General features: G+C 54.1%; 8 protein-coding genes across 8 annotated transcripts; 4 read left to right on the top strand and 4 right to left on the bottom strand.

Annotated features, from left to right (window-relative positions):
• Positions 1-91: 91 nt before the first annotated feature.
• On the bottom strand, positions 92-1,537 carry CCOS01_09269 (major facilitator superfamily transporter; the record flags this gene model as incomplete). Its single annotated transcript, XM_060457428.1, has 3 exons — positions 92-724; positions 783-1,274; positions 1,340-1,537. 3 exons carry the CDS (start codon positions 1,535-1,537, stop codon positions 92-94), a joined length of 1,323 nt encoding a protein of 440 aa, XP_060312128.1.
• A 1,467-nt stretch (positions 1,538-3,004) lies between these two features.
• CCOS01_09268 (glycosyl hydrolase family 92) lies at positions 3,005-5,432 on the top strand (the record flags this gene model as incomplete). The annotated part of the gene is made up of 3 exons (XM_060457427.1): positions 3,005-4,059; positions 4,118-4,795; positions 4,847-5,432. The coding sequence occupies 3 exons, from the start codon at positions 3,005-3,007 to the stop codon at positions 5,430-5,432; spliced, it is 2,319 nt and encodes a 772-aa protein (XP_060312127.1).
• Positions 5,433-5,752: 320 nt separating this feature from the next.
• CCOS01_09267 (uncharacterized protein) lies at positions 5,753-6,094 on the bottom strand (the record flags this gene model as incomplete). Its single annotated transcript, XM_060457426.1, has 1 exon — positions 5,753-6,094. One exon carries the CDS (start codon positions 6,092-6,094, stop codon positions 5,753-5,755), a length of 342 nt encoding a protein of 113 aa, XP_060312126.1.
• Positions 6,095-6,680: 586 nt separating this feature from the next.
• Positions 6,681-9,029, bottom strand: CCOS01_09266 (primase zinc finger; the record flags this gene model as incomplete). Its single annotated transcript, XM_060457425.1, has 1 exon — positions 6,681-9,029. One exon carries the CDS (start codon positions 9,027-9,029, stop codon positions 6,681-6,683), a length of 2,349 nt encoding a protein of 782 aa, XP_060312125.1.
• An 806-nt stretch (positions 9,030-9,835) lies between these two features.
• On the top strand, positions 9,836-11,131 carry CCOS01_09265 (uncharacterized protein; the record flags this gene model as incomplete). The annotated part of the gene is made up of 1 exon (XM_060457424.1): positions 9,836-11,131. The coding sequence occupies one exon, from the start codon at positions 9,836-9,838 to the stop codon at positions 11,129-11,131; it is 1,296 nt and encodes a 431-aa protein (XP_060312124.1).
• A 78-nt stretch (positions 11,132-11,209) lies between these two features.
• Positions 11,210-11,952, bottom strand: CCOS01_09264 (DASH complex subunit Duo1; the record flags this gene model as incomplete). Its single annotated transcript, XM_060457423.1, has 2 exons — positions 11,210-11,629; positions 11,686-11,952. 2 exons carry the CDS (start codon positions 11,950-11,952, stop codon positions 11,210-11,212), a joined length of 687 nt encoding a protein of 228 aa, XP_060312123.1.
• Positions 11,953-12,987: 1,035 nt separating this feature from the next.
• CCOS01_09263 (uncharacterized protein) lies at positions 12,988-14,333 on the top strand (the record flags this gene model as incomplete). Its single annotated transcript, XM_060457422.1, has 2 exons — positions 12,988-13,775; positions 13,835-14,333. 2 exons carry the CDS (start codon positions 12,988-12,990, stop codon positions 14,331-14,333), a joined length of 1,287 nt encoding a protein of 428 aa, XP_060312122.1.
• Positions 14,334-15,357: 1,024 nt separating this feature from the next.
• Positions 15,358-18,190, top strand: CCOS01_09262 (5'/3'-nucleotidase SurE; the record flags this gene model as incomplete). The annotated part of the gene is made up of 3 exons (XM_060457421.1): positions 15,358-16,277; positions 16,350-16,415; positions 16,729-18,190. 3 exons carry the CDS (start codon positions 15,358-15,360, stop codon positions 18,188-18,190), a joined length of 2,448 nt encoding a protein of 815 aa, XP_060312121.1.

Below are 18,190 nucleotides of genomic sequence, written 5' to 3'. Positions count from 1 at the left end.
GTCCTTGTTCATATCAAGGTCAAGACCAGTCAAATTCTAGTTGGAGACGAGAAGATCGCCACACGGAGGCGATAATGGGACTAATAGCTATCTACACATCCTGTCCACCCATAAGCCACAGCGCGCCACAACTCGCCTGAAGCAGCATGCCACAGACGAGAAACACCTTACCCGCCTGTCCATCGCTGCTGAACATCAAGCTAACAACCACAAAGACATTGAGCGGGATTCTCAGGACGCCGTACACCTGTGCCCTGACACCGTCATCGACGACTTTCCCCTTGAGGTATCCCATCGAGGGGAAATACAGCCCGACGCAGGCTTCGAACAGGCAGAAGAGCCAAAAGGTGACTTGCTCCGCGCGAGGAGCACCCGTTCCGAGAGCGAAGAACACGGCGTTGGCGGCGAACAGGACCGATAGCAGCAGCCGGGATGGCGTGGAGACGAGGGCGAGCAGGCGGGGGTACAGAAGAGAGGCGAGGAGGGTCGAGGCCATAAAGGAGGCGAAGATGATGCCGTATGGCAGTGTCTCGGGTGAGGATGAGGCCGAGACGAGAACCGGGGACCAGAGTACTACAAAGAGATACATTGAACCTTCAAACATGGTCGAGGCGAGGCCGATTGTGAGAACGCGCTTGTCCGTCATTGTGGCCCAAAGACTAGGTTTGTTGACGTTGGACTTTTCCGATGAAGAGGCTTGACCTGCCGAGCCGTAGTTCTCGTCCTTCACACCCAGTCAGTAAGAAATTAGCAATAGTATACGATTTGATGTTGCAACGTACCCATTGACTGGCAATAACACCAGCAGCAACGACCAGCAGCCCGACACTAGCCAAAAATGGTGACTTGCGCGTCCCAGTCACGGAGACGAGCCATTCGCTCACAACACCGCTCACAATCGCGACAATGCTGTTGACAGTGCTCATCAGGCCAAACGTCCGCGAAAGGTCCATGCCCTTCTCGCTCAGACGACGGGCATGGAAATCCGTCACCATCCAGCTCTCAAAGACGCTGAACAGGAGACTAGTTCCCAGACCGCCGAGTACGCGGCCGATGAAGAGCAACGGGACACTGGGTATCGTGGTGAGAATGCAGGAGAGCGCGTATGCGGCGCAGAAGAAGAGGCAGCTGGCCTTGCGGCCGTGGCGGTCGGCTAGTGAACCGATGAAGTAGCCGGCCACGGCGCCGGAGACGAAGCCGGTTGTGAAGAGCGTCGGCACGAAGTCTGCCGAGATTTGATGCTCATTCTTGTAAAGAGAGTAGAGGAATGGCCCCTAGTGTTGCCATGTCAGGAGGTTCGATCCTTAGATTCAGAGATTGCATGTGAGGGGCTAGCTACCTGTAGCCAGTCTGAACCCATTACGAGGGCGTAGACGACGTAGAAGGCCCATTGAGAGCCTGTCTGCTTTGACTTCTGTTGTGAACTCTTCTTCTCATCTTTCTTGGAGACATCAGACTTGTCTTGGCCTCCCGAAGCGAAGAGAACGCCGCAGGCGAGGAGAAGGCCGGCGAGGTTGATCTGGTAGATGTCTAGCATCGTGGAGGATACCTAGCGGGTGACTGGGTCTTAGATTCTCAATCTTTGTACGGACTACACTGGCAGACACGTCGAGTGAGGGATACTAAGGAGGGTATGAAATGAAGCCAGCTTCGATGTGAGATTGTGGTAAGAGTCGAGATTAAGAGCGAAAGCCCCGTGAGGTGGAGTTGAAATCGTTAAACTTCGAAGTTCCAGGTGTCCTTCTCCATCTTGCACGGGGTGATTTTCCGGGGGCTAAGCTGGAGCATTGAGTGTTTCGGGCGCACAACCTCCAAAGGGGCTCTTCCAAACGTCTCGTTTTAGTTCATTGAGTTCGTCTGATGTTCGTGAGCCTGGTGTTCGGACGATTTTTCTCTCTCTCGTGTGGACTTGTAAACTCATGTAAATCCATTGTCATATTGTCAGTCTGACTACGTGGACTGAGTCATATTGAGCCACTTACAAAACGTAGAGGGGGATGAGAGAAAGCTGCCAGAAGCTGCGAACGAGACAAGAAAGCGACCTAGACAGGAGTGTCCGGGGCCGTGCTATCCCTGTAACTGACACGAGCTAGGGGCCTCACAGTGTGCGGACCCTCAGGAAGATCACTCCGTAGCTTCAAACAAAATGGTTTCCGGAAACAGTCTATAAAAACCTCGCGTATTTTACCATCTTCCAGACCTGGGGTCATGAGGATGCAATAAAAGCACCCAGTTTCACTTCACCCTAGTGATATATCAGTCCTTGCTTTCCTGGTTTGCCTCGCGAGCCTGACCTCCTATCACTTGTCATCCTTTTCATATCGCTTAGATATGTAAGACTTCGGTCTCAACCCTTTGTTGGCTTCGGCTGTATCAACTCATCGAACAAGTGCCGTCCAGTATCCCGGACGGACCCAATGATGAAGAATCTACGGAATCAATCAATTCGATGTACAGCGCTGCATTTGACGTCCGGCAGAGAAAACCAAGCAAGCATGCGTAGTAGGGAGATTGAAAAAGAAGGCACGGTCAGTTGTGCCATATCTCATCCATTTAGCCCCCAAGAGCCGTGCCCATATTCTGGCTTGATCCAAACGATGCAATGGAGCTAACCACTCTATGTAACGTTCATTTTATTCCCGTGATCTTCCACGCAGGATCGTCGAACCTAGTACCACCTACCGCATAGAGCTCTTGTGCGGGGTCGTGAACTAAACTTTGCTAATCAAGTCGGACGACGTTGCGGCCGGGATTGCCGTGCGGTCATTATGCATGAGGCAAGGCGATGGAAGTAAATGAAAATGAGCTTTTCGGAGACTCGGTCGGTGATCCAGCTTCAACTCTGACACGAACTGCGTAGCTTCGGGTTGGGGTTCAGCCTCTTCTCGCCGGATAACACCCAACGAGCAGACTCTCCTTCTCTCAGGTACTACTTGAGCATCGAATGCCGTTCTAGAAGCAGTTCGTCCATTTCCTCCCAGCGTGCTCTCGTCGCATGTAAACCATGCGCTTCCTCGTACCGCTCATTGCCTTCGTAGTGGCGGGATGTTGCCAATCGTTTGATCCATTAGCCTTTGTTGACCCTTTAATCGGTTCCCAACGCGGCGGGAACGTATTTGCCGGTGCGACACTACCATACGGCCTCGCCAAGGCCGTAGCCGATGTCGACGGGGAAAAGACTGGAGGTTACTCGACCGACGGGAGCAACATCACCGGCTTCAGTATCGTCCACGACAGCGGCACCGGCGGAAACCCCAGCCTGGGCAACTTCCCGCTCTTCCCTCAGCTCTGCCCCGGCGACGAGCTTAACAACTGTAGATTTCGTATCGGGGACCGGGCGACGCAGCATGACGTGAACAAGACCGTCGCCGAGCCGGGCTACTTCTCCGTCGAGCTGTCGTCTGGCGTGAAGGCGGACATGACGGTATCTGAGCACGCGGCGCTCATGCGGTTCAAGTTCCCGAGCGGCGGAAGCGAGCATCCGCTCGTGCTGTTGGACTTGACAGATCTTTGGGCGAGCAGGCAAAACGCGTCGATCAAGGTCGACACGCCCACAGGGCGAATGTTTGGGAACGGGACATTCCTGCCTAGCTTCGGTGCTGGGTCGTACGTGCTTCACTACTGCGTCGACTTCTTTGGCGCCCAGGTCTTTGATACTGGGGTATGGGTCAATAACAGAGCCGGTAACGAGCCCAAGGAGCTGTTCATCACGAGAGGCTTCAACCTGTTTTACCTCGAGGGCGGCGGCTTCGTGCGCTTCAAAGAGCTGACCAACGACACTGTCACTGCCAGAGTGGGAGTCTCGTTCAAGAGCAGTGATCAGGCATGTCGCAACGCAGAGAAGGAGATACCGGATCCGCTGAACAACTTTGATTCGCTGGTGAAGACAGCAAAGGACGCTTGGAGAGAGAAACTGAGCCCCGTTTCAGTCAAGGCAGCTGGCGCAACGGAAGACTTGCAAAAGAGTTTCTGGAGCGGCTTATACCGTAACATGATTTCTCCTCAGAATTACACTGGTGAGAATCCGCATTGGGATAGTCGGATCCCTTACTTTGATTCGTTCTACTGGCAAGTATCCATTTCATGTCTCCAGCTCTCCTTTTCTAATAGTGTGCAGCATGTGGGACAGCTTTCGTGCCCAACACCCCCTGCTTACCGTTATCGATTCAGCAGCTCAAGCGCAAATGATAAACTCCATGCTCGACATCTACAAGCACGAAGGCTGGCTGCCAGACTGTCGCATGTCTCTCTGCAAAGGCTGGACTCAAGGAGGCTCCAACGCCGATGTCGTAATCGTTGACTCCTACGTCAAAAACCTAACCTCGATAGACTGGAAGGTGGCTCTCGCGGCCATAACGAAAGATGCCGAGGACGAACCCCTGGAGTGGTCTTATGAGGGACGCGGCGGCCTCACAAGCTGGAAGACCCTCAACTACATCCCGTATCTAGACTTTGACCCAGTTGGATTTGGTACAAACTCAAGAAGCATCACGAGGACTTTGGAATACTCTTACAACGACTACTGCCTTGCAACCCTAGCTCAGGGGCTAGGGGAGGGTCAGTCACACGACAAATACATTGCAAGAAGTATGAACTGGCAGAATCTGTGGAAAGAGGACCAAAGGTCTTTGATCAATGGCACCGACACTGGATTCTCTGGCTTCTTCCAGCCCAAGTACATGAATGGAACATGGGGCTTCCAAGATCCCATAGCTTGCTCGAATCTCGCCGGGTTCTGCTCCCTGACGACAAATCCGAGCGAAACGTTCGAGGCGAGCATCTGGCAGTATCAATTGTTAGTACACTCCAACTTCTTGCGACTGCGGTCTAGCTAATCTGTCTCCAGCATCGTTCCCCACTCCACATCAACCCTCATCGATCTCATGGGCGGCGATGACGCCTTCGTGTCCCGCCTCAATTACTTCCATGCGTCGCCACTAGCCGACATCTCCAATGAGCCCGTGTTTTTGACCGTCTATCTCTACCACTACGCCGGTCGGCCAGGCCTCTCAGCGGAACGCATCCACAAATACATCCCCTCGGCCTTCAACTCTTCGCGTGGCGGGTTGCCGGGTAATGACGACTCGGGCGCCATGGGGGCTTTTCTTGCCTTCTCCGTCATGGGCCTATTCCCAGTCGCGGGGCAAAATGTGTATCTCATCACGCCGCCGTTCTTTGAGGAAGTTAGTGTCAAAAATCCGGTGACGGGAGGGAATGCCACTATCAAATGTGTCGGGTTTGACGCTGCGTACAAGAACATCTACGTGCAGAGTGCCAAGCTGGACGGGGAGGCGTATACCAAGAGTTGGATCGGACATGAATTCTTCAGTCAGGGCAAGACGTTAGAGTTGACGCTGGGAGACAAGGAGTCCGACTGGGGGAAGAGTAAAGAGGCAAGGCCGCCGAGTTATGTGGCTGTATCGAAGACGTGAGAGTGTGGAGCCGCGCGTGGTATTCGCAGACGTATACTCAGATGCTCATGTTCCGCAGTATTCTCACATGGAATACAACACCATAGCCATCGAGACTCTGTATTCAATTCAATCGGCAACGTTGAGGCAAGAAGAACCACCTGATGTGTATATGACCTAGTGGTGGAAAGTAATGCCTGGTTTCGGCAAGAGCGCGAGTTCGAATTTGTTGGTCCTACAAAAGGCCACAAGCAGCTTCTTTTTTGGACTTCTTTTGGTCTCTTCTTTTACGATTCTCTTTTCCTTACTATCTGCTTCCATGCGTTCTTCTCACCGTCAATCTAGCTACCGCATGCCCGCGGCGTCATGCTCCCAAAACCTCTTGACTCCAAGTCTCGTTCTCGTAGCTCACGCTGCTCTTTGGCGTACTTGCGGTCGATAAAATTAGCACTGTCGTATAGATCGACGGCCTTTGGATCGACGGCGCTGCCGATCGCGTGTTCCTCCTCACTGGCGAACAAGAAGAAGGTGCCGCCGGGGGCATCATCGCAGCTCATGTGGTGAACCACGATGTTTTCTGCGTCGGCGCAGAAGACTCTCTCGGCAGCTTTTACATTTCGAGCGGCAAGAAGAGCGACTGCCGCGGCTCGTAGGCCGGGCAGGGTATTATGTTGTCTTTTCATTTTGGTGTGTGATGTTTGTTATTTTGGAGTGCTCTTCCCAGGAAGAGTGAAAGGTTCGTTGGTTTTTGGTGTGTAAAGGAGACAGCTTAGGACTCTTTTGGCGAACAAATTGAGTACGATTGACGACGATTCATGGCTAGAAAGATGAGTTACAAGAAGCTGAGTGGTGAATGGACGGCATTTTAAAGGAAGTCACATTCACCTCCCGGTGTAATTCTCAGATATCCCCTTGATGAGGATCATGTGCTCAAGTGAAGCTAAATAGCGACGAATACGCTTCCGCGGTCATATCATTGATGTGACGCCGAGTGAGGCAGTTTACTATACCTCACCTTAGCCAGGTGTGATCACACGAAATACTAAGTAAACGGCCAGACTATTGTCAAAATAGTGTCTTTTTTGACATGATATCCTGTCTTGAAGCCGTTTTCTGTAACCTGTATTTGGTGACCATAATCGCTTCAAGCGGACTCCATCCAGGAGTCATACCTGGGGAAAACTCCCTGTGTAACCGCAAGCCCATACCTTCCCATCCCGTCCGACCAGTGTCGCCTTCGAATGACCCCATTCCCAAAAAATGCTGCCTTCACACAATAATCAAATCGTCGTCTTCGTCATCTTCAAAAGAAACCGCCTGCGGCAGGTCCATACCCAGACTCTCCCTCCCAGCCTCGCGAATCCCCTTCTCCGTCACGAATCTCGTCTTCTTCCTCACCGGCGGCTTATCGCTATTCAGCTTTTCACCTTCTTTCATCTTGGCGAGCTTGTCCTTGAGATTGCCGCCCCATCCAAAACCGGTCTTTAGCCCTGTCGTGGCCGTCGCCGACGACGGCGCCCCGATCGAGGAGCTAGACTGCGCGCTCTGCGGTCTCTTTCGTTTGATCGGGCTGAGGTGAAGAGCTAGTTCCCTATTCCTGGGCATAATGCCTAAGCTCTTGATATCAGGCTTCTGTCGCGCCCCGAGTACGTTCGAAGCTGACGAGGATGACGGCAAACTTGACGCGGACGTAGGGTTACGATTGCGGTCTGTTTGTTGCATGTACTCCTTTCCAGTGCCGGCGCCGATTTTACTCAGCCGCGACATGATGCCCCTCTCGCGTTCTTGGGCAATCATCCTTCTTTTTAGATTCTCTTCCTTTTCTCTCCTGTCCATAAGAGCCTGGCCTCCGTCAATGAGTGACGCAGAACTCATTGATTTCGTAGCGAACCAATGGCTGTGTGTTTCTCGGTCGTACTTTCCCGATTTCTTCTCGGGCTGTGGGTTAACGAGCTGTCTCGATTTCCACTTGAACTTCTCTCCAACACCGCCAAAGTCCATTGTGTTGACCTCCATGCGACTTGCTCGCTGCTTGGAGACAGCTTCGTTAGTATGAAATTCGCAAAACTCGGTTCGTTTCTTGTTGACCCAAGAGTTGCAGAACTCGCCATCTTTCTTGATGGATTTGCAGAATCCCAAGTCCCGGGCCTTTCCAATCTCCATGATTGTGTCAGCATCAGAGTTGATCACGAGACTAAACTTCCCAGTGGCTTCTCTGCCAACTGGAGGTGGCATAATGGTCGGGTTCAGAATCGCCAGCACTGTGCCTTCTGTGAGCTTCCAAAATCGGGTAAATCCTGAGTTGAAGAGAAAAAGCTCAAGTTCCCACTTTAGATCGCATAATGTGACGACCATGTACTTCCCTCGGTCTGACTGCTTGCCATTTTGATCAGCCCGGGGCTTGTGAGAGCGGGGTTCTGACTTCTTTGCAATAACGGCGAAGACGACAATGTCTTGTTCAATGTCTGGGAGCTGAAACTCTGGAGCCTTAACCTTCCGCAGCAAGTCGGGCAACTTGAATATCTTCTTTCCAGACAGAGTCCTGGTCAAGACTTGGTGGGGAAGAATGCGCTGGGAGAGATGAAAGCTAGAATACGGTTCGAATGCCGATGCTTCGGCTTCCGCCACATCTGCTGGCGCGACCTTCTTCGGTCTTTGTGGTTTCTGTCCAGCCATCATCCAGTCCGGTGGAGGCTCGTAGAGACCTTGGGGGTCGTCGTCGTCTTTGGAGGATGATGGAGCTGGAAGAGCAGGTATTGCGTCTAGCTTGCGCTGGTTGGGTTCTGCTCTGCTCATTCCACCAAGGATCTCATCTCTGGAGAAACTCGGCGCAGCTTCCTCTTGCTCGGGAATGTCAATCGCCTTTTCCTTGAACTGCTCAATCTCTTTCTGCCCAATATCAAAAGTCTCCGACCTGACTTTTTGTACTCTTTCCCTCAATCCCTGTCGGTCGACCTCTTGTGTTCTTGCTGCGGCTAGCCTCTCATTGAAACTCAGTGGCCGTGATACCTCTTGTTGAGCAGGAGTCCGTGACCTTTGAAGATAACCGCCGAACTGCTGCTGCCCATCTTGGGGATTTGTATTCCTGCGCAGCACACTCGGTGCTCTCTTGATACCTTTATCAATCCCGAGCGCAACCCGGGTCGGCGATGCTTTTGGTGGTGCGGGCTGAGTCTTTCGGATTGGAGACACAGGCACCTCGATGGTGGCCTGGGGTTCAGGTCGGGAGAGCGCCCGGCCAACTCCAAAACCTTTCGAGGTTGGTCGCGTTTGAGTCGGTGGAGCTGCTTCCGTCCTCTCCCTTGCGCTCTGCAGTTTCTTCAACTTTAACCTTGCCTGAATCTCCTGCAACTTCAACTGAAGTGTCTCCTCGTCCTCGTCCTCCTGGTCGTCCATTTCGTCGATCAAATTCGCCGATCGTGTAGATAAGGTGGAGTTCGCTCGTCCCCTCTTTAACGGTGAAGGAGAGGGTGATCCTCGATTTTGAAGGCGTCTGAGGCGCTCGCGACCGCTCGGGGTGCTAATGAGGGCTTCGTGGGGAGATCGGGGAGGCCATTGAGGCTCGTCGGGCGGGGGGGCTACGTTGATGTTATGATGCTGATCGTTTAGGATGTCCATTCATTACGAACCAGGAGGCATCTCGCCGGGGTATCACAATGGTGTAGTCGAGGGCGTAGCTGTCGTATGTCCAGTCCGCCTTCCGGAAAAGACCGCTTAATGGAGCTTTAACGCCACAAGCCCATGACCCGCCAGCCGGCCTTGTCAGCTTCGTCCGGCGCAAGACTGGATTGAAAGTCGAGACGAGGGGTCTGTGCTGGCAAATAAACAGCAAGCGGACAAAGAAAAGGAGACGATAGCGACTGATGAGAAGGGTGTGAGGTGCGGCTAAAGGAGTGACGTCGAAGTTGGTGAGCCAAATGACCGCCTAAAACAAAATAAAGCAAGAGTGCGAATAGTGCGGTAAGAATGCCTCGAAATCGTTATCGAATTGTCGCATCTGAACCTCGTCGTCACGATAAGCCTGGTCAGACTAGCCTGAGAAGAGGAGTTTGACGTGGAGTAGTCGATGACTTTTCCCTGTTTCCATTGGCTGTAGTCGCGCCAAGCCCCAGACGACGCGATCCACTTTATATTTGAACCCGGCGCGTCGTCGCGTAAGAGCACAGCACAGACAGAAAGGGTCCTATTAACTTCTCAGTCCAAAGACGACCGATCTCAGAGGAAAGTACCAGGTATCTTCGTCCCACTCACTTTTGACCACCACCAGCTGGGCTGCTCCCATTCAGACTTCAACTCACCACCGATCTTTCTTAGACCTCTCACACAATCAAAAGCCGCTCTTTTTTGGGTCAATTGGTCTATTTTTTGGTGTAAATCACTCCTTGAACATCATCAACCTAACTCCTACACACATCATCTTCGTCATGGCGAGAACAAGAGCGACCAAGGCCGCACCGGCGGCAAAGACCGAGTCGAGCAATGCCTCTTCGACGGCCAAATTCACTCTACCCGAAGAGTCGTCAAGCGCTCCCCAGCTGTTCATAATTCCCCAAAAAGCTACCCGTGAGGCTCGCATCGTCTCTCTTCCCAACCCTCGCTACTCCAAGCCCACCCGCTACCTGCTTTGCCCGGAGACAGGCATCTACGAGTTCACAAAGGTTACTGCGCCGAAAACGACACCAAGGAGCTGGATGATTGAGACGACCGCTTGCACACTGGAGGAGACGGATAAAAAGGACGAATCTCGGCTTGAAGCCCAGGTCACCAATAGCGCCGACCTTTTTGTCGCGACAGCTGTGGATCCTCTGTTCCTACTGGTTCCAGGCCTATTTGGCACCGCGAAGCCAACAGACACGAAGCGACTATTCCTTTCCAGCGACGACCACTTCGATGCAGTCTCGACTTCGTCTTCTCACATGTCCGAAGCTCTGCGATGCCCCAAGACGAGGGCGCTCCTCGAGTCACGCATGGAGGTCGTGTGTGATACCGTCGATGCTGGCGATGAGAAGATGTACCGGCTGAGCGAGAAGAAGCTTGTTCTTCAAATTCTCGCAAAGGCACGGTCTATGAGCTCCAAGGGACTCCCCGCCAGCATGGACGAGAAGTTTGTCAAGAAAGTCTTGGAAGCTCCTATTCAAGTTCAGAAGTCACAAGCTGTCAAGGTGGAAGTGGCTGCGAACGAAGCGAATACGTCGACACCGTCGAACGAAACTGGTGAATCCCAGTCATCCGTCTCGACTGTTGACAGCAAAGCCTCAGCTACATCCAATGTTTCCACAGCAGCCACATCGGTCGATGGAGAAGTATCCGAAGAGACCGTCGTTAGTGCTATCCAAGCATCCGCCGAGGTGACCAGCTTGCAACGACTCAAAGTTGCCTTCAGCTTCATCTGCTCGAGCTATGTTGCGCCAGGCATGGCGTTGATTTTGAAGAAGCTCCTTGCCGATAAGGAAACTTCAGGCGTCGACTTCTCGCCATTGGACGAATATGTGGTCCAGCTCACCAAGCTTCGCGCAGAAGCTGCCTCATCTCGCTCCATGGCCGACTACTCGAGGAAACGCATGCTCGACGAGGAAGAGGAGGAGGCCCGCGCTGAGAAGAAGCGCAAGATGGAAGAGGAAAAGAAGAAGAAGGCCAGTCAAACGCGAGGCGTGAAGGCCTTGGGCAAGGTCAACACCACGGGCATGAAGAAAATGAGCGACTTCTTCAAGAAGAAATAGGCTAGCCGGCGGCCGACCATTTGAATGCAATCATTTTTGGGTATCGGTACTCGTTCACAAACAAAATGTATCGTCCCCTTACTCCGTACCTCTAGCTCGGCCCCGATATACACCGCGAACGCTCGCCGCGCCCCTGCCGATCCTCGATGTGCTACTCGAGTAGCTGTGACCGCGGGTTGCCGATGAGGTGCCTCGCACACGCCCACGAGAAACTCCCCGGCCACGTGGTGCGCTGCCGACTGCCGCCTGTCTCTGTCGCTCTCCGTCTTCCTCCTCTCTCTTCCTCCGAGCCGCTTCGCGTCGCCTCTCTTCTTCAGCCGCCCGTCTCTCGGCAAGCTGCTGCTTCTGTAGAGTCTCTGCCTCCAGTTGTACCAAGTCGTTACTTGCGCCTTGCCAGTTAGGGTTCAGAATGAGTCGCTGATTGTGTTCGGTTTGGGAGAGGATTCGGGTCCAGGTGTTCAGGAGTGTGGATGCGTTTGACACGGTGCTGCCAACAGTCTGAGGGCGAGGTCAGTTGGTTTCATTTCAGAGAAGCTTCTCGCGGGGCGGCGCACATTCATGTTGCCCTTGGCCTTGTCAAGGGTGCTGATTATGCCTTCAATGGCAGCATTGATGTTCCGCACTCCCTCCAATTCTTTCCGCAAAGAAGCCTCTCTGTCATATGGGGCATTGTGAGTCTGATTTGCGGGCGTCTTTGGTGTCTTGGGTGTCTTTGGTGTTCTAGGGGTTTCGGGCCGCTCGGAGGGAGGTGCACCTCTGCCCTCGGGGCCAGGAGATGCCCATATGTCCTCGGTGATGGAATCGTCGGTGTAGTCTGCCATAGTGGTGGGGGCACTTGGGCGTTCAGCTGCAGCTACAGATTGGTTGTGGCTCTGTTCTATTCGGCGATTGTCGGTCCAGACTTGGATGAGGGGACGTTCCGTTTGAAGCGCAGTCTAGCTTGTTCGTGCTGTCAGGAAGCGCGGCGCAAGACGGAGTGTGACGTTATTTGTTGATGGATTAAGACTTTTGGTTTAGAGGTCTTCGGTCGCTTGGGGGAAAATGTGGGATGCAACGAGTGAGGGGCACTCAGGAGTGGAGACACTGTGGTGCCAAAGGTATGAATAGGTGTACAGTGGCCTGTGCTTTACCTAGTACACCAGCTTCAGCGTGTACCTTAGAAAGTAGGACCTGGATAGTGACAGTGCTCGCCCATTCGAGCGCTGTTGATTATACGCGAAAATTCGCGTCTCCTGAGTCGTCAACGCGTCCCCGCTGCTTTGGTGGGGTTCGCTTAATTTACAGAGAGAAATGAGGCTTGAGTGGTGAGGTGCAGGTGCAAAACGGGGGGCTGGGGCTGGTGCGCTGCAAAACACTCGGCTCACCCTCACCTTACCCCGTCCCCAGCCTCTACATTTCCCAGCCTCCAGCCTCTTCCCACGTTTTTTGAGACCATTTCCTTTTGCATCCCAACTGCCGCCCCATGATCGCGAACATCATCCATCCCATTCCACACATCCACTTCTCACTTACATCACCTGTAGCCAGAGCAACCAGAGATATCACAAACTGAACCGTTTCAACCTCTGTGCAGTTGCCTAGTATTGTTCAAACTCATTAGGTCGCTTCATCTCTTGATACTCTGATTGCCGGAGTCCATCTAGAGTCTTTCACCTACATCACCTTATCCCCCTCTAACATCATCACCACCTCACCTTGGCGGCAACCACAACCCGACGCTAAAAAAAACCGATCCGCGCGCCCTCTCACCTTGATCAACAGTTGCATGCGCAATTGAAGTCAAAGAAATCTGAATAGGAAGGAACGGTACACCACCACCAGACGACCCGGGCTGCCTGCCTGCCCTTTTCGACACAATGGCCACCGCCTTCGCAGCATCAACACCTTCACCTCCCCCTTCCATTCGCACACCACCAACACCCAGACACGGCTGGAGCGACAACTGGGAGCCTTATTCTCCTCGCAAGTCGGCACGTATCTCATCTCGTCGAGCTGCAAACCGAACTCCTTCTCCGCAACCACCAACTCACCGCACTCCTCCTCGATCAACTCGCAAGTCCATCGCACCTTCCGCAGCCACAGCTATCATGTCGCCTGCCGCTACACCTCAAAAGAAGCGCCAACCTGCGCAAGATTCTGTTCGTCGCGCTTCTGGGTTTCTGGCCGCTGACAGCTCGTCCCACGCTGCATCGTCGCTCGGTATTGACAAGATGGATCGCCAATCGAACCACACCGCCTCGACTCGTCGCAACGGCATGCTGCCCACGCCAGCCAAGACGCCCAAGAAGGCACCTACCGAGAAGCAAACTGCGCACATCAAGTCGGTCGCGCGCAATCTGTTCGCTAACGACGACGAGGCGTTGGTCACACCCAAGAAAAAGCGAACCCCGAAGAAGTATTCTGGCAATTCGTTGGAGAGCTTCACGGCAACCGAAGTAGAAGAGAAGATTGAGATCTTCACCGACTCGCAAGACCGCGTTCCTGTGCCCGACTCCAGCGTGGACAACCCGTTTTATGGCGATAGCGTCACCGTCGACAGAGAGCCCCCGCGCCGCCGCAGCAAGCGCAAAGTCGCGATTCCAGGAGAAGCAGCGCAGGGCGTTGACGATGCGCTTCAGCGTGAGGATGGCATGGTGTATGTATTGTAAGTTGACCCGCACATCTGCAAGAGAAAGGAAAGAACTTTACTAATCGCCAGCACAGCCGTGGAAAGAAGATCTTCCGCAAGTTTGCTGAGCCCGAAGATGAAGACGACGAAGAGGGCAGCTCAAGCGAATCTCGCCTTCGTAGACCGCTCACGCGTTCTGCCATCAAACCGCGCCTGCTTTTCCCTGTCGCACCCAAGGCCCCTGCGACAGGTATCACTCTCGAGGAAGAGGAGGCTGTTACCGACATCGAAGATCACCATCTCGAGCACGACGAGGAGGTTGAGGAAGCGCCAGAGACCCCGGCTGAGGTCGAGGAAGAGGCTCCAGCAACTCCCAAGGCACCCAAGTTTGGCCCGACGGTCGCAACCCCACCGTCGACCAGACGCACCACTCGCTCGGGATTGAAGGCGGAAGAACCGTCACCGATCAAACGCAAGACTCGTGCGAGTCCCTTTGACGACTGGCCGCGTGTCAAGAGCCGCCATGGAAGCAGTGTTACGAAGCGAGCGGGCGACGAGCTCGAAGCTTCTGCTTCTAAGCGAACTCGTACTTGATTTCAAACTTGTACGAACAATTCATCTTTGAGTATCGATCGTTGCACGACCTAGCGACTTGGAGTCTGGGTCATTACTTCGCTTCGATCAGGATTATGGGAGGAGGAAAGCACAATTCTCGATAGGCTTTTGTGTAATGGTTACTTTACTTCACTTTCTGGACAAGGGAAAAGGTGGCTGTGGGATACTAGTGGTATCCTCAGTCGGATGCCCTTTTTCTACTAGGGTAGACTTTTTGTTTCACTGGGTATGGGACAAGATTTGTAAAGCCTGCGAGGAAGGATTGGGATTACGGCGTTTGTTAAGCCTTCCACCAAGGGCTGAGATTGCGTGTAGGAAGAGGGCTGCGATTAGCTCCCAAAAGTCTGCAGACCAGGTCAACACGAACAATACGAACGATTTTACATAGCATCATTGCGTTTCTGAACTGCCTGTGAATTTTGAAGCGAATCTCGATCATAAACAAGTTCGTAACATTACGTACAGCTAGAGAATACTCTTGCGATGAATCAGTCACCCCGGATAATCATGTAAGCCAAGAAAGAGCCTGACCACGTCGGTGATGTGGGAAGGCCCGACGTTGGCTGGAGGTGCCGTTCCCCTCCGAGAGCGGGCACCGGGTATCCTTCCGTGTCCAGCAAACGTCAACTTGCCCCACTATTGCAACCCCTCCATCCCACTTTGCGCTCTGAGAGTCTGTCTCGAGTTCCCTCATCCAGACGCTCACTTGCTAGGTGGTAATTCATCTTCCTCATCTCGAGCGTCATAGCATTTACTAGAGTTTACGACATCGAGTGACTTTTGTCCAAAGTTTCCAACTCGTGCCCAAATAGTCTCGTGGTCATCCAGCACCTTAGTGTTAAGCCAAGACCCGCCATCCACGTCTTGCCGCGGGGCAATTTCCTCGACTCCGAAATCTTTTTGACTTTCAACTTCCCTCTTCAAACTATACCTTACCAACCAACCTTCAACTCACCTCAACTCAACTCACTTCAACAGCGCAAAGCGTAAGCCAGCTGTCACCATGCACATCCTCCTCACCAATGACGACGGCCCGCCATCACCTCACTCCTCCCCCTACGTCCACTCCCTCGTCCACCAGCTCCAGCAAGCCGGCCATGTCGTCTCCGTCTGCCTCCCGCACACACAGCGCTCCTGGATCGGCAAGGCGCACATGATCGGCCAGACCGTCAAGCCGCTCTACTACCGCCCTTCTACTGAAGGCCTCTTTGGCACCGAGGGCACGACCACGACCCGGCCCTCGGCCAACGGCGCCGACGACGAGTGGATCCTCGTCGACGGCACCCCAGCGTCGTGCGTACAGATCGGCCTGCACCACTTCTTCCAGGAGCGCGGGCCCGTCGACCTGGTCGTCAGCGGGCCCAACTACGGCCGCAACACGACGGCCGTGTTCGCGCTGAGCTCCGGTACGCTGGGCGGCGCCCTCGAAGCCGCGGTGTGTAAGAGCAAGGCGATCGCGCTGAGCTACGCGTTCTTCTCGCGGAACCACGACCCCGTCATCATCGAGGGCGCCGCGCGGCACTCGGTCAAGGTCATTGAGAAGCTGTACCAGCAGTGGCCTGCGGGTGACGAAGTGGACCTGTACAGCGTCAACGTGCCGCTTGTGGAGGGCGTCGAGACGCACAAGACGTACTTTACGAATATGCTGCAGAACTACTGGCGCGATGGCAGCTGTTTCCAGGAGATTGATGGTGATGCTGGCGACGAGGATGAGGAGGAGGAGAAGATTCGAGAGGGCGCGTTTGGGGAGACGTCTGCTGAGAAGCCGAAGCAGGGCGAGGAGGCAAAGGCTGGGGGTGAAGTTGCCAAGGGCCATCGACACAAGCACTTCAAGTGGGCGCCGAGATTTACAGATGTGTATCAGAGCGTTGAAGAGGCTGCCCCTGGCAATGATGGATGGGCTGTCAAAGAGGGCTACACGAGGTATGTGATGCCACGACCTGATATTGACGAAATGGACGCCTTCTTGGAACTGCTTATGCTAACTACCCATAGTGTGACGCCCCTGAAGGCCAACTTCTGGCATGCTGCCCAGCAACTCCATCAGAAGGAGTTGATTCTGTAAGTGAGCCCTTGATATTTGAAGAGATGTAGGTGCGCTTGAGCACTGTGTCAGCGAGAAAGAGATACAAAGACAGAGAGAGAGAGAGAGAGAGCGTGACATGGCGATGTAGCCGGGGTAGGATGTCAGGATGCGTTACTACACGAATGCATGAAGCGTAAAGAGCTCGAGATGAAAGAGACGATCAAGACATATAGAGGGACTCCTCTTGGGGGCAAGCTCGGCATGTACTCTTACCGCTCTCGATTGCTTTTTGGAGAAGACAATAAATCATTACGAGAATCATATTCTTACCCCCTTTATCATCTGTAGTGACAGCCCGCAAGCTGAGGCGCCCGCAAAGGCAGAGACAGAAATCACTCGCTCGTCGACCAGACTTCCTATGCGAAGTTCCACCTTTGGTGCCCAGCAGCAGTCGACCACTGACACGACGACGGAGACGACAGTCGCAAACCCAAAGTTCCACGCCATCATCGACTACGAGGACCCGTACGTCCAACCGCTCATCCTCGAGGCCATGGAACGCCTCTTCCCTGGAGCATACTCTCTCCTCCCCGCGCCGCGGGAAACCGCCAACGAAGACGCCGGAAACGCCGCGAAACTCGCCGTCAGCCTCCCCTCGCCCGACACGAAGATCCTGCACATCGCGCCCTACGAGTCCCTCGACTTCGACCACGTCGCCGCGCACCCGACCACGTCCCTCGTAAACAGCTACGTCATCCGCAAAGCCTTGATTCGAAAACACTACCTGTCGTCGACGGTGGACCACTGGATCGCCAAGCACCCTTCCTCGTCGCTCAAGACGCACGTCAAGCGCGGGGAGCACTTTGAGGTGGACTACGCCGAGTTCCTCGACGACGCGCTCGTCGAGGCGTTTGATCTGCGAGAGAGCATGGACAAGAACGAAGGGATTGAAGAGGAGAGCGAAAAGGAGTGGTGGATTCTGAAGCCGGGGATGAGTGATCGCGGGCAGGGGATTCGGCTGTTTAGTTCGATGGAGGAGTTGCAGGGTATTTTTGATGAGTGGGAGGAGGAGAGGCCTGACAGCGATGACGAAGATGGAGAAGAGGGAGCTACTACCGCCGCCGGTGACCGCGAAGGAGGAGGAGACTACATCACGACCTCGCACCTCCGCCACTTCGTCGCCCAGCCGTACATCCACCCGCCTCTCCTCCTGCCCTCCGACGCCCGCAAGTTCCACATCCGCACGTACGTCCTCTGCGTCGGGAGCCTCGACGTCTACGTCTACAAGCCGATGCTGGCGCTCTTCGCGGGCAAGACCTACCGCGCGCCATGGGAGGACGCGGACCTGGACGGCCACCTGACCAATACCTGCCTACAGGGAGGAGGCGAATCTGCCTTGCCGCCCGTGAAGCAATTCTGGGATCTCGTCTCGTCTTCTTCTTCCGGTCTCCCCGCCGCCACGGCGGACCGCATCTTTGAGCGGATATGCGACGTCACGGGCGACGTCTTTGAAGCCGCGGCGCGGGAGATGACGATCCATTTCCAGCCTCTGGGTAACGCGTTTGAGGTGTTTGGCCTGGATTTCCTCGTCGACGAGGAGGCTAGGCCCTGGCTGCTCGAGGTGAATTCCTTCCCGGATTTCAAGCAGACGGGCGGGGACCTCAAGGGCGTGGTGGCCGGGTTCTGGAAGGAGACGTTGAGGAAGGCCGTTGGTGGGTTCTTTGGTGTTGAGCCCGTCGGTGGTGGTGGTGGTGGTGCTACAGATGGAGACATGGTTCATGTTAGACGGGTTGATTTGGGCAGACGGTAA

This window comes from Colletotrichum costaricense (assembly GCF_030867565.1).
Source record: "Colletotrichum costaricense strain IMI 309622 chromosome Unknown Scaffold_9.1, whole genome shotgun sequence".
Taxonomy (NCBI): Eukaryota; Fungi; Ascomycota; class Sordariomycetes; order Glomerellales; family Glomerellaceae; genus Colletotrichum; species Colletotrichum costaricense.
The sequence above is the reverse complement of the archived record's forward strand: the minus strand, read 5'-3'. Positions and strand labels throughout refer to the sequence as shown.